This window comes from Gasterosteus aculeatus, chromosome Y (genome assembly GCF_964276395.1).
Source record: "Gasterosteus aculeatus chromosome Y, fGasAcu3.hap1.1, whole genome shotgun sequence".
NCBI classification, from domain to species: domain Eukaryota; kingdom Metazoa; phylum Chordata; class Actinopteri; order Perciformes; family Gasterosteidae; genus Gasterosteus; species Gasterosteus aculeatus.
Genome location: NC_135709.1, coordinates 9,309,910 through 9,325,041, shown reverse-complemented (window position 1 = coordinate 9,325,041; position 15,132 = coordinate 9,309,910). Strand labels below are relative to the sequence as shown.

Sequence of the window (15,132 nt, the reverse complement as noted above, 5' to 3'; positions counted from 1 at the left end):
TCTACTCGTATTTACATAAAAATTCGTAAATTAAACATAACATGTATCAATAATGGTTCCGCCTTGTTTTGGACCGTAATGTTTTGACGTAATACCAACGTCTCCATGCTCCACCTGACGGTTCCGTATCCGTGACCGCTGAGATGACAATTTGTCATTCAGGAATGTAACATTTCCATGCTGTTGTAAAAGTACCACCGCAGTCTAAATCAAGGGGTTGGGCTTAGCGTTTGATTTTAATCAAAAAGCGTTTGATTTTAATCAAACGCTATGCCAAACTCGTGTTGTGAAAATGTTTCGGACTCTACGGAATAACTGGAAGAAGTCCACATTTGCTGTGTGCGTCCTGTCTTACGGGGGCCACTGGCTGTATGGTGTACACGGGTGAGTATTCCAGTTTATCAGATTCCCTCAGATTAGAATGAATGTAATCTCCGTGTTACCGTTCACGTGGCTCACATGTTGCGTCGTGTATCTTATCAGCGACAGTGTTCTGCGGAGAGAAGCGTGTCTCATTGCAAAGGTAAGACGTCTCTTATTCTTGCTCCTTGTGTTGTCAGCGTTCAATGCCAAACCATTTTCACGGGCCTGTAGTCATAACGATAATAATCATCATCACGATCGTTATCTTCATGATGTTTGTTAGGAATTCGGGCGTCAACAAATAGGACCTCAGGAGCGTCTGAGGAAAGCCACAGTGATCTTGAACCCTTCAGCTTGCAGTGGGTAAGAAGACACATCTCTTTACTCTTAATATCACTCACTAACAGATTTGTCAGGATTTCTTAGAAACAACCTCTCTCTGAATATTTCCCACACGCTCTCTCAATCTTCCCCAGGAAAGCCAACAAACTGTTTGAAAAGAACGCTGTTCCCCTTCTACACCTGGCCGGTGTGGAGATTACAATAGTGAAGGTATTTCACTTTGAACCCATCAGCGCTTTTAGTTGCTCCAGCAGCGGCGCCAACATTTGACGCCGTGATCATGTGTTACATGTTTTTCCCTCTACAGACGGATTATGAGGGCCAGGCAAATAAACTGATGGAGCTCATGGAACATACAGACATTCTCGTCGTGGCCAGAGGGGACGGCACCTTGCAAGAAGTCGTCACAGGTTTGCTGCGAAGACCAGATCAAGTAGCTGTCGCTCTGCAAGATGCCTTAATTCCTACTTTCTTTTGATGTCACTGATGGATGTTTAATGACTACAGGACACAGTCTGTAACACTCCAATTGGATTCATTCGACTGGTCTCTCGTAATTCCCTAATTCCAAGTCTTCACCTCCTCAGTGACAACAAGGTCAAGTAAGTACCCTTCAATATCATGAGAAAGTACCACATTTTACTATCACATGATCTTCTAACCCGTGGTAATCTGTGTACTGGAAAGATATGTGGATATGGACATGGTGGCGTATGCATGGTACCACGCATGTAACTTAAATCCATTTTTTGCTCCTTCCAGAGACATTACATCAGCAACACTGTCCATTCTAAAGGGGGAAACCGTACCTCTGGATGTGCTGCAAATCAAAGTGAGAAACTGCCTCAAAGTTATCAACATAGTGTGTGTCTTGAATTCATATAATTACTTGCATCCGTTTCTGTTTTCCGGTTAACCTAACAAATGTCTTGAAAATTCTATGATTTCATCCTTTATTTTAAAATACGGGTAGATGAAATCCAGCGTTCCGATTGGTTGAGAGTGAGTCACGTACGCAACCGGACAATTCAGGTGGTCGTCATGAGTGATGTGAATGAATGAGATGGTGCGAGATCTTGCGAGGAGACCCAATGCTGTTTACATGCACCTACGGGGACTATTTTTCTCTAGACTACTGAAATGCGATACACAACGTTTGGTGGCTAACACTCTTTCGTGCAGAATTCAAATGTGAGTGTGTGTGTTCTGTAGGGTAGCGATTCCCAAACTTTTTTTCCTGCGCACCCCCTTCCATGTCCCAACCGGGTTGGCGCACCCCCAATTCACACTTTAAAAAAAACGCAACAAAACTTTGTTTTATCGTCATATAGACTCATGTTTAAACATGCGCAAATAACCACAACACGCATGACAATAACAACAATGAATTACAAACGATTCACAACATTAAAAAGAATAGGCTCTGAAATAGATAAAATAAATAAAAACGGAAACTTTTCAAGTGCGACAATAAAATTAGCCTACACACGATCCACAACATAATTAAGTAACAAAGAGCGGTCAAACATAAAATAAATTAAAAGACGATAAAAGAGGATCCATCCAGAACTTTTCAAGTCTAGCGCAAAAGTCGCTCAGCCTGCAGAAAGAGAGAGAAAGAGAGAGAGTGGATGTGTTAGTATTCCCAACAGGCCTATATGTGTAGCAATAATATCAAATACTTACCCATATTAATGCGACGGGTGGGCTTGCATCTTGGCACAAAGCTCTTCAAAGTTTGGCGCAATGGAAGACAGTTTAAGCCTCAATTCCTTCTCAACAGCATCCAGTCTTTGCCGATGTTTAGTTTTAACTGCTGCCATAGCAGAGAAACCAGCCTCGCAGAGATAAGTTGTGGCGAAGGGCATCAAAACTCTCAAGGCTTGCTTTGCCAAGACTGCGTATGATGTCAGTGACTCGGTCCAAAAATCCACAAGTGGCTTTCGTTTGAACTGTGACTGCAGTGCTCCATCAGATGACAGCTCGATCAGCTGCTCCTGCTCGTGTAATGACAGCTGTGGGACGGGCAGGGAAACTTCAAATGGATTGCGAATCCAAGCGCCAGATGTGTCCATAGGTGGAAAGTGTTTCCGTAGCTGCTCGGCGAGTTGGTTGAGGTGTTCAATTATGAGAGTTTTTACATGCTCACCCAGGTGCACGTCATTTTCCCCCAAGAACTCGTGAAGCGTAGGGAAACACAGGTGTGTGTTCCCACTCACACAACTTGCCCAGAACCGTAGCTTCTTTATCATGGCCTCAACCCTGTCTTGTGTGTTGAACACAGTTACACTGACTCCCTGCAGACTTAGATTGAGTTCATTCAGAGCTGAGAAGATGTCCGCTAGATAGGCGAGCCTTTTCAGAAAATCTTCGTCATGCATACTGGAGGCCAAATGAAACGGATTCTCCTCAAAAAACTGCTGCAATTCGTGCCGGAGTTCAAAGAGCCTTGTCAGCACTTTGCCGCGGGACAGCCAACGCACCTCTGTGTGCAGCAGCAGTGATTTGTGTTCGCTGCCCATCTCGTTACATAACAGTGTGAATATTAGTGAATTTAGCGGACGAGCTTTAATGAAGTTCACCAGTTTGACTGCGTCGTTCAGCGCTGCAAGTAGATCAGCATGTTTTTGGCTGCGAGGGCCTCTCTGTGAATACTGCAGCTGACGGATGGGCAGACTCTCCTAATATGAGCTATGAGCCCCGTGTGTTTCCCCGTCATTGATTTTGCCCCGTCTGTGCAAATTCCCACACAGCGCTCCCAGTCGATGCCATTGGTCCTCATAAAAACGTCAATTAAATTAAAGATTTCCTGTCCTGTTATTCGGGTAGCAAGGGGCCGACAGAACTAAAACTCTTCTTGTACCGATCCTTCAAAAAGGTAACGGACATAGAGAAGAAGATTGGCCAGATTTGCAAGATCTGTAGACTCGTCTACTTGCAGAGAGTAAAACTCACTTTTCTTCACACGGCTGAGTAGTACAGCCAGGATGTCTTCAGACATGGCATCAATGCGGCGCGACACAGTGTTATTGGACACAGGAATCATGTCCAACTTTTTTGTCTCTTTCTCTCCAATCATACACGCCACCATTTCTTTGGCCGCTGGCAAACACACGTCTTCGGCCATTGTGTGCGGCAGCCCCTTTCTCCCTACTCTGTAACTGAGCAGATATCAGGAATCAGGAAACATTTATTTACCAAAATATGCCAAACATACAAGGAATTTGTCTTGGCGGTTGAATATGAAGCCCGTAGTGCGTCTTTCGTAGACCCAACGCATGAATGAAACTGCATTTTCTTTTGGCTTTTCTGCAACTCCTCCAATTTCGCTTTAAAAAATGTAAGGGGCTTGTCACTTAAATGGCCATGTTTCGTGTGCATGTGACGACGGAGATAAGATGGCTTCAGACAGCTGTTTGCTAGAACCTCACTGCACAACACGCACTGCGGCTTCGGACAATCTGTATCGCCGATCCAAGTGAAGCCCAGACCCAGATAATTGTCATCATATTTTCTTCTTTTTTTCCCCGTCTGGTGTTCGCCCTCATCACTTCTTTTTTGGCATCTCCTACCCTGCTCTTCGGTTTCCTCCTGTGCATCTTCTGACTCCCGCTCATTTTCTGTCTCTATCCTCTCTGTCTCTGTTGCCTCCAAATCCTCTCTCTCTCTTGGTCCCTCTCCTCCTTCGTGACTAATAACTTTATTATAAGATGTCCCACTTGACAGTTTCCCTGATTTCAGCCAGTTAAGCATATTTACACGATCAATGAAACGAGCTGGCGCGCATATTGCCTAGCGGCTGCAGTGCATGAAAGAAGAGCATGCGTAGAACGTTTCTATCAAAAAATAATATATTATAGTTTTCATATTTAAAATAAAAGTGATTACAAAGGTCATGCTTTTTTATTGTATGGAAGAATCATTTTATATATGTCAATGAAAAAATCCCACTTAAAAAAACTGACCGCCATTATATTTTTCATCTCGCGCACCCCCTGGTCGCAGCTCGCGCACCCCTGGGAATCCCTGCTGTAGGGGGAGAAAGAGCAGCCGGTCTTTGCTCTGACGGGACTTCGTATGGGGGCTTTTAGAGATGTGGCTTCAACAATCAGCAAGTAAGAATACACAATCGGTCACTCTGATTATAACCCGATTATCACACAATTCCACACACAAAAGAATGGCTATTTCATATTTCATCATAGGTATTGTTACCTTGGACCACTGAAGACCAGTGCAGCACATTGGTTTAGTACACTACGGGTAAGGCAATTTATTTTCTTGATTCACTTGATTTCATTTTGTGTCTTCCCCTGTTGCTTTGTCACCACGACCCCTAATTATATGGCTGCAGATTTATTTTAATTCCATCACATGTCATTTGATCTCGCGCTGTTGAAAAATCTCTCAGGAGTGGCCCTTGGTCCGCGAGGTCTCCGTGTCCTACCTGGCTCCCAGCCTGCGGCCCCCTGACCTGCCCACTCAGAAGCCCCCCCGGCCCAACCTGCTGCACCGCATCATCCGCAGGCTCCAAAACCGCTGGAACCCTCCGGGCGAAGGTACTGTTGGCTCTTTTTTTTGTACCTCTATCGCAGCACAACACCGCGATACCAAATCCCAGCAGTCGGAGACAGCGACTTGTATTTTTCGGTGATTTGTGTGTCCTCAGAGCGTCCAAAAGTGGAAGAGCCGGAGCAGTGGAAGGAGAAGCATCTTTCGACTTTAGAGCTGTTTATTCACACGCACAACAAAAACCCAGTGAAGAGGGTCAGTCCAAAATAATTACATTTTTTTTAAACCTTGTATCGGTTGATAATAATGACAGTATCGCACTAAAGTGCCTGGTTTTCCTCTTCGATTGTTAAACACAACTTGTTTCTATTCATTGAAACTTGCAGCGCATAAATGACTCCCTGGTGATCTGTGCAGAACCGGACAACTTCACAGTGGGCGAGTACATCACAGTCGGGTTTGTAGCTTCACTTCTTTCTCAGTCTGCTGCAAACGGAGGCAAAACACCTTTTGTAAAAAATGAAAAAAGTTCATTGCAGAAGTCAAAAAGAGGAGGACCCGACTGTATTCACCAAAGACTCCACAAGACTGGAAGCCAGTGCTTGCCAGCTTCAGCTGCCAGAGGTCAGAAACCAACTATAACTATCACAACTATTTAAGGATTGTGCTCATTGTATCAATTTCCCCTGCCGAAGCTTTTTCTATGACCTTTAACTCGACGTCGCGACCCCGCAGGGTTCCGCCGGCTTCCACAACATCGACAACGAGGAGTATGAGGCCATGCCTGTAGAGGTACGGCTGTTGCCACGGAAACTACGTTTCTTCATCAGCGCGGAGCGCCGAGAGCAGCTCCTCTCGCTGACGCAGTGATGAAAAGACACTGGACCAGGAAGAGGACAAGAACAGCGAGACGAGAGAAACAAAAGAGGTGAAGAAGCCGACGCCACGCGTCTCTGAAGTCGGGCGGATGTCAGCTGCGCCGGCAGTTGAAACCTTTGCACTTGGTCAATTAAAATAGTTTCTGTCCAATTCAACACAAAGTTGTTGGTGTTTCTTCCTACCGGTCTTCAGTACGTCAGCATTTAGCAAATGCCTGGTTTCAAATGCAGCCGTTGGTCAGAGGGTTCGAGGGGGGGCAGCTGGTGGTGAGGGACTGAGAAGGAAAGAACAGAAATACTTTGAGCTCGTTGCGAGGAGGTACTGGTACTATGAATGTTATTGATTAGGTTTGAGGTACAGATGCATGGATGATTGCAAAAGAATGTAGAGATGCTGCAGTCCCTGATGTCCCCAATGTGCTGCTTGTATCAAGGTGGCAGACTGCGCGGTGAGGCCGGGTGCGATCTGACCGATGACGTAGACTGGATTATGCGAGTGGCTGCATCACAGATCCAGATTGATTTGTTTGTTCTGGAAAACCCAAAAGAGGCTCTTGGTTTTGTTTGCTGTGTCTCGTGGGTGAAAATCCTATTAGGGGATGGCCATGACTTCATACTATAAGTTTCATCTGTAGTCCTGCATATCCCATAATGCGCCAGCTTCATTCAGATCCTATTTACTTCCCTTAACGATGACCTTCTTCAATCGTTTGTAACGAAGGCTTTCTGTCAAAAAGTCTCAGCCAGGTTAAAAAAAAAAAAGACCCTAATAATGTCAGCGTCATGTGACTCCAAAAGGCTCCCTCCAAAGGAAAAGGAGGCATTGATCTGTTTTCAAAGGCCGGAGCAGAAGTTTATATTTATGTATTGAGGGAACACACTTTTAAAGAACCAGTAAACAATTACAACGTGAAATTCTGCTTATACATCAAGGCCCCAATTCTAAAGATCTCATTAAAGTACATATTAACTGAGGAATTCCACTTTTAATAATGCAAATACGTTTTGATTTCATACCAGCATGCACACAAAAATCAAGTATTTGTAACATTTAACAAGGATTAACTGCACGATGATCCGATCAACCTAAAAGTTGCTTTGTGTTTTTCGAAAGAAAGACATTTCTGAGATCCTGCTCATCGGGCGAAAGGGGAGATGTAGGTGGAGCAATGTTACAAATAACATCGTTATGCAAGAAGCAGATAATCAGATAACACTTAAACTGTATCAATGCTTTATTGTGTTACAATGGCAGTACAGTAAAATGATGGTCATGCTATTGAGGTCATGTTTACATTATTGACATCTCTTATGTGTTTCACATTAGTAAAGACTTTTGTTATTCTTTGAGAACGGTACTTGATTTACATCACAATCAAAAGGAGGAAAGGGTTACACAACTTGGATGTGTTGTTCTTTGACAGTCGATGTACAAACGACTCACTTTGCCAATGCTGGTAACACATCTGTGAACGACTCCACAAAAGAAGGCCTTGTACACATTGGTGTGTGTGTGTGTGTGTTGCGTACATTCCTACGTACACCTGGAAGCAAACGCTGTCAGAGGCAAGATGATGATGTCTGCTGCAAGTAAACCGCGGAGTCAGAGTCAACAGGTCTAACTGGACACGGTGTGAACGCACGCAATAAGTCAGTCACTCGGTTGGGAGATAGAGAGAATCACTTAAGGCCCCATTTAAACAACAAAGCTCTTTCAAATACAATACTTTTCACGTGCACGTTTTCACTTTTCTAACCAACCCAGAAAACGTCTTTGGGGTTCAAGTCAGAGGACAGCAGTTGAAAGATCACTTTTGGAATTTGCTACCAAATAAAAAAATGGGAAGGCTATTTGTAGTTGCTGTACAAATACGAATAGATGTCCTAGATGTCCTGGGGGGGCACGAGAAGGCTGAGAAGCAGTACTCCAAACTTATAGGAGACATCAGGCTTGTTGTTATGTGTTCCAACGTGGAACGAATTATTACTCCGATGAGAAACGCGACGGATTAAATGAACCATTCTGCCAGGATAATTCCAAAAGACACAGTTGGCCCATTGGGAGTCGGATTCACTCAGTGGGACTGCGATGAAAAAGACATTAAAAAAAAAAAGGAAAAAAAACTCGACAACAGATGGGGGGGTTCTTAAAGCTTCTGCCCGTCCTTCACTGTGAACAACACCGGATCCCCTAAAACAAAGAGATCTTTGTGAGGGACACAGAAAGGCAAAGAGGATCCATCAAGAACGGCAGCATCATCACAACATATATTGGCTGCCGTTGATGAACTGGCCCACAGTTGGAGTAAAATAAACAAAAGAATGTGCACAGTGCAACACGCAAAGCCCCCTCGCTCCGTAACCACCTATTGGCTCAGACGGTTAGTCCAAAACATACAAACGTGCACCGTAATAACCTTGTGCATCTTGAAACATTCCAGTGGTGGATGTGGTGCAGCATTCGTGATAAGTTAGTGGTGTAGTGTCATTCATTGACGACGACACAGGTTTCAAGAGCGCGTCCATCAGTCACACATTTGACTGCGATCAAACACAGAGACACATCATCAGATGTACCTGGTGTCAAAGCTGCAGCTCCCCATTAAAAAAGAGGATATTGAACATCCTCTCACTCACTTTCAGTTGTGAAAGAAAGAATAAAAACTAAGAAAAAACAATGAAACACGAAGAGGGCTGGTTTCAGGCAACACACTCCTCTATTGCTTCCTTTTTGAAAGGTAAATAAAGCAGTCAAAAAGCATTTGATTTGATGAAGTATGTTATCACAGCAGGATGAATTTGTTGCACATTACGATGCCTAGAGTCTTCTAAAGAAAAATCTATTCATAGCACACAAATTCATATTCAGTAGCACAAATGCGGCCACGTAACAGGAATTGTTACCTTCAAAAGAAACGTACGTTAGACCCAAAAGGCGGCGGGATCGTGGCCCTTTCAGCGACCTCTTCGTTGTGCTGCGTGATATGACCGCCCCGCAGCAACGTCCCGACCAGATCGACGCCAGCATCAAAGTCAAACATGAGCGCACAAGCGAACCAGTATCTCCAAAAAAGATGTGAAAGACTGTGGGACCATGCGGCCGACGGGTGGAATGGCCCACGAGGCGAGCGTTTGTCAGCAACGTTCACTGTCCCCGTCACCCGCGGTGTTTGGAAACAGTCTCCAAAAAGTCAGACGAGACGCACAAAGAGGGAAAACAGACAGCCAGGAGGGGACAGCAGGCGACAGATGGAGAAGTCCCAGGGTGGAGGAAGTGCCTACGTCGTCTTGTTGCGAGTGGGCCGTAAAAGGCACGAGTGTCCCGTGGCGTTCAGAGTTTCCCAGGCTGGTGGGTGAGGAGGGAGAGGGAGGGGAGAGGGGAGGGCGGGGCGGGGGGGGGGGTTCAGGAGCAGCAGAGGTTGTCTATGACCAGCGCGACGTCAATCTGGTACACATCCAGCAGCTCCAGCAGGAAGAATCGATCGCCCTGGGGGTCCAGCCCCATGGCCCTCACATGCTCGGAGGTGAGGGTGGGGTCGCTGCTCCCTGCTACGTCCGACAGGATCTGAACGATGCGGTTGTTAAGCTCCATGTAGAACCTGGGACAGGATTAAAAGACATTAAAAGTCATTTCACGGAACTTCCGCATCACATTAAAAAGGGAAAAACAGTTATAATTGGACGGTTCTCCTGACACACGCTGCCTGCGATCAGCAGCTGTGAAGACACTTCACAGGACTCACAGGATGAAAAGATCCTCTTCATTTGTCGTGCAGTCTCCATCCACCTCCTGAGTGTAAAGCAACATCTGCCTGGAGACCAAAGGAAAAAAAAGGTACATTTATGATGTATGATATTTGAAAAACACATTCTGCCCCTCATGGCTGCCATCTACGAGTCCATGTTAATGAAGCAGCGTTACGGTGGTCAGTTATTTGAAACCCATCTCAGGTGTACAGTATCTGACGTGGTGTACCTCTGCTCGCTCAGCTTCCTGTACTTCTCCTTATCCGCTGCATTCAGTCGAAGCAGCGGCTGCAAATGGCTCCTGTGCGTTTTCACATTCTGGTTATCAACGTAGACGTCGTACAGCTCCTTCTTCTACTCAAAGATCTTCTCTGTAGTGCCTTAAGATATAATTTAAAAAACAAAACAAAACAATGAACATGCTCATGAATAAAATGAGTAATTTCCATGGATTACAAGTAGCCATTTTAGATGCAACGCTTCGCTCACAGGCCACGTAGGACAGCTCCGTTTCCAGGGCGGGGATGTCGGCTATGTTGATGTAGAAGAAAGGCCGTAATTCCGGCACGGAGACGCCAATTCCAGGTAAAGAGACATTGGCCAGGCAGCAGCAGCAATACACTGAGGAAGGCACGAGGACACGGGCAGTGAAGGCTCTCCATGGAAAAAGAAAATTACACCTAAAAATTCTAAAAACCCTGTTCACCCTGACCCGTTCGTTGAAAGAAAAACAATGCAAGTGCGTTTGTGTCCACGCGTGCGTTGGAGCTTCTCACCTCTGTAGCAGACTACGCCGATGGGGGGAGGGGAGAAGATGAGGACCCGTTTCCTCAGCAGTGCAAACTTCCACAGCACCATGATGTGCTCCCCGAAAAACTGGATGAACTGGGACATGCAGCCGGCCGGGTGGGTGATCTGCAGGGTGAGAGGACAAATGGGTTTCGTTGCGTTGATGCCGCTGCCACTGCTGCTCGTGCTGTGCAAACCTTCCATCCCCAGCAATGTGCTCTGCCGCTTTCACACCTTCATCTCTGGGTGCATACAGCGGTTGATGGTGGTGACACTCCAGGTCGGGCAGGCGGTGACCAGACCCTTTCCTGTAGGGGGAAGCACGGCCTTCTTGTCCTCATAGAAGGCCTCCAGAGGAGAGTACTGGCCCGGGCACTTCAACTGGTGCCTAAATAGAAATGTCGGAAAGAAGGAGAAGATGGGGAGGAACGGAGATAAAAAAGGAGGAGAAGGTCACGGATGAGTCATGAGAGCCTTTTCTCATTTGTGCAACTGAGCCCATTGTGCTTGCTTGAGTGCTTATTCGTTATCTGTCGAATGTCCCTCAGCCATGAACACTCGCAGCTCGCGCTGAAGGTTTAAAGACGACTACTGAAAGGCATTTCTGCTTGTTATTCTTTTTAAGCAACGTAAATGGAGCTCTGTGAATGAATTGCGATTTCAGTGTCTGACACTATTTTGGATAATTCAAGATGACATATTGTGCTTGGCCAGTAAACCTTCATTGTTTTTTATATTGCATTGTGGGATCATTTGAGGCCACACGCATTTCCCCCCCATTTAGTTTAACCACCGCAGCCAACCAGTACTCATGCTTGACATTTATATCCAACACCGTTCGAGGTATCTGCTTACTGCTGTGGAGTAGCAAGCAGATACATAAGGCCACAGTTACCACACATAAAAACACAACCCCGATTACCACACACTTTTACTTGGAGGCAACCTGTTTTATTTGTATTTGGAATACAATATGCTGTCGTGCTGGTAAAAGTTTTTACTACAAGATGTAAGAAGGTTTCTGGATTTGTTTTCTTTTCTGTCCATCAAACAGGATCAAGTAGCCACAGCATGTAAAGCAAAATAATTTTAAAAAGCAAGTTGATCACTGTTGATAATAACGTGTTTAACTGACAGCACGAATGAATAAATATGTATTTGGAATACGCATATACAGTAATCCCTCGTTTATCGCGGGGGTTACGTTCCGAAAATGACCCGCGATAAGTGAAATCCGCGAAATAGAAAACTTTTTTTTTTTTTACAATTAGCAACTATTACATGTATACAAATACAGTGACTCGCGTGTAGGCCGTTTCACTGCTCTTCAGACTGGGCCGCTGCATCCTGACTGCGCTCTGCAGTGTTCTCTTCTTCTGAAGCCCGCGGTGCAGGTGTGTTTGTTCGGGAGAAGAACATAGTGATAGGCAGCTGTTTTTTTGCTCTTTTTTCTTCTTTGCAAAAAGATCCTTGTACACCGACATGCCACCATCGATTACGTTGGAGAACTGTAATGAACGGCTCGGGAGTGAGTTTTTAGCGAATCAGAATGCAGAGCACAATGCACCAAAAAAAAAAAAATGCAATATGAAAATCCGCGAAATAGCGAATCCGCGATAAGTGAACCGCGAAGTGGCGAGGGATCACTGTATATAGATATAGATAGATCTATAGATATAGCTCTAGATCGGTAGATAGATAAGCTTTTGAGAGAAGTGGGGAAGAGGAGCAGAGATGCTGAAGACTGTCCAGGCACCTTTGAGCATGGGACCATACAAAAAACAACTGAATGATATCTTGTGACGATTGCTGTAACCTGGACTCTGGATCCATGTTTAACAGATGAGTAAAATTTTAACAAACAAGCGAGAGCAGGGTGTTGGCTCACAAAGAACAAATCCTGTAAACTCGGCATGGAGAGAAATAAAAGGAGGTCAAAAAAAGAACACAAAAATGTGATAATGTCAGATAGAAATAACAAACAGATCCAGGGGTGAACCGCAGCATGTCTCACCTGACTTGGTTCTCCAGAAAGTGCATGTAGCGGTAGAGCAGCGTGTAGGAGGGAGACAGAATCCCCACGGACTTCATCCTGGCCCCTCGCTCCAGCTCACTGTCCACGGGCATGTTAGCAAAGCAGGCCAGACCAAAGTAACAGCCTTTGCGGAAATATCTGGCAGAAAGGCAAAAGCAAAGACCGGGAGTAAACACGGTGTGAAGGATGTCACAAGGACAGATTAAACACGTGTCGGTGAGTCACGATGGGCGGGGGGACTGGGAGTACATACATGAAGTCACTGGTGATCCGGTGGGAGCCGCTAGCGATTGACTTGAATTCAACTCCATCCAGGTTGACGTCGTGAGGCAGGAACCACTCGATCATATTCCCTGTCATCCACACACACACACACACACACACACACACACACACACACACACACACACACACACACACACACACAAAATAAAATGTCAAGTCACTTTCCCTTCTAGCTTCTTCTGATCCCGGAAACTTCCCCAATTCTGCATTTGAGTCATGTGGCAAGAGGTCAGCAACAGAAAGAAAGCTCTGACTCAGCTACTGTAACAGTCTTTGCACTCAAGGCCTCCATGTATAAAGCTGAAGCCCTGACTATTGGTCTGTGCTAATGGGATGGTGGTCTCTAAAGGCGGTCTCACTTGGGTTATTTCTGCACTGGGGGTCGATTGGAGCTATTTATTTGAGTCTTTACATTAGAGCAGGGGATTCCCAAAGTGTGGTGCCCCCCATGGGTGCGCGAGCTGCGACCAGGGGGTGCGCGAGAGGATGTCAAAAAAGAAGTGATGAGGGCGAACACCAGACGGGGAAAAAAAGAAGAAAATATGATGACAATTATCTGGGTCTGGGCTTCACTTGGATCGGCGATACAGATTGTCCGAAGCCTCAGTGCGTGTTGTGCAGTGAGGTTCTAGCAAACAGCTGTCTGAAGCCATCTTATCTCCGTCGTCACATGCACACGAAACATGGCCATTTAAGTGACAAGCCCCTTACATTTTTTAAAGCGAAATTGGAGTTGCAGAAAAGCCAAAAGAAAATGCAGTTTCATTCATGCGTTGGGTCTACAAAAGACGCACTACGGGCTTCATATTCAACCGCCAAGACAAATTCCTTGTATGTTTGGCATATTTTGGTAAATAAATGTTTCCTGATTCCTGATATCCGCTCAGTTACAGAGTAGGGAGAAAGGGGCTGCCGCACACAATGGCCGAAGACGTGTGTTTGTCAGCGGCCAAAGAAATGGTGGCGTGTATGATTGGAGAGAAAGAGACAAAAAAGTTGGACATGATTCCTGTGTCCAATAACACTGTGTCGCGCCGCATTGATGCCATGTCTGAAGACATCCTGGCTGTACTACTCAGCCGTGTGAAGAAAAGTGAGTTTTACTCTCTGCAAGTAGACGAGTCTACAGATGTTGCAAATCTGGCCAATCTTCTTCTCTATGTCCGTTACCTTTTTGAAGGATCGGTACAAGAAGAGTTTTAGTTCTGTCGGCCCCTTGCTACCCGAATAACAGGACAGGAAATCTTTAATTTAATTGACGTTTTTATGAGGACCAATGGCATCGACTGGGAGCACTGTGTGGGAATTTGCACAGACGGGGCAAAATCAATGACGGGGAAACACACGGGGCTCATAGCTCATATTAGGAGAGTCTGCCCATCCGTCAGCTGCAGTATTCACAGAGAGGCCCTCGCAGCCAAAAACATGCTGATCTACTTGCAGCGCTGAACGACGCAGTCAAACTGGTGAACTTCATTAAAGCTCGTCCGCTAAATTCACTAATATTCACACTGTTATGTAACGAGATGGGCAGCGAACACAAATCACTGCTGCTGCACACAGAGGTGTGTTGGCTGTCCCGCGGCAAAGTGCTGACAAGGCTCTTTGAACTCCGGCACGAATTGCAGCAGTTTTTTCAGGAGAATCCGTTTCATTTGGCCTCCAGTATGCATGACGAAGATTTTCTGAAAAGGCTCGCCTATCTAGCGGACATCTTCTCAGCTCTGAATGAACTCAATCTAAGTCTGCAGGGAGTCAGTGTAACCGTGTTCAACACACAAGACAGGGTTGAGGCCATGATAAAGAAGCTACGGTTCTGGGCAAGTTGTGTGAGTGGGAACACACACCTGTGTTTCCCTACGCTTCACGAGTTCTTGGGGGAAAATGACGTGCACCTTGGTGAGCATGTAAAAACTCTCATAATTGAACACCTCAACCAACTCGCCGAGCAGCTACGGAAACACTTTCCACCTATGGACACATCTGGCGCTTGGATTCGCAATCCATTTGAAGTTTCCCTGCCCGTCCCACAGCTGTCATTACACGAGCAGGAGCAGCTGATCGAGCTGTCATCTGATGGAGCACTGCAGTCACAGTTCAAACGAAAGCCACTTGTGGATTTTTGGACCGAGTCACTGACATCATACGCAGTCTTGGCAAAGCAAGCCTTGAGAGTTTTGA

The 15,132-nt window shown here is 45.6% G+C and overlaps 2 protein-coding genes across 2 annotated transcripts; one reads left to right on the top strand and one right to left on the bottom strand.

Annotated features, from left to right (window-relative positions):
- Positions 1-208: 208 nt before the first annotated feature.
- Positions 209-6,251, top strand: LOC120812516 (acylglycerol kinase, mitochondrial-like; the record flags this gene model as incomplete). Its single annotated transcript, XM_078097521.1, has 14 exons — positions 209-384; positions 484-523; positions 647-726; positions 840-915; positions 1,013-1,138; positions 1,213-1,307; positions 1,468-1,537; positions 4,741-4,820; positions 4,911-4,968; positions 5,117-5,264; positions 5,375-5,472; positions 5,604-5,674; positions 5,757-5,841; positions 5,953-6,251. Coding segments are annotated over 14 exons (1,338 nt in total), but the record flags the coding sequence as incomplete, so codon positions are not given.
- Positions 6,252-8,793: 2,542 nt separating this feature from the next.
- LOC120812504 (DENN domain-containing protein 11-like) lies at positions 8,794-13,170 on the bottom strand. The gene is given in 8 exon segments (XM_078097520.1): positions 8,794-9,694; positions 9,839-9,907; positions 10,072-10,222; positions 10,332-10,463; positions 10,619-10,757; positions 10,866-11,019; positions 12,646-12,804; positions 12,920-13,170. Coding segments are annotated over 8 exon segments (1,107 nt in total). The 5' UTR covers positions 13,027-13,170; the 3' UTR covers positions 8,794-9,498.
- Between the last annotated feature and the right edge of the window lie 1,962 nt (positions 13,171-15,132).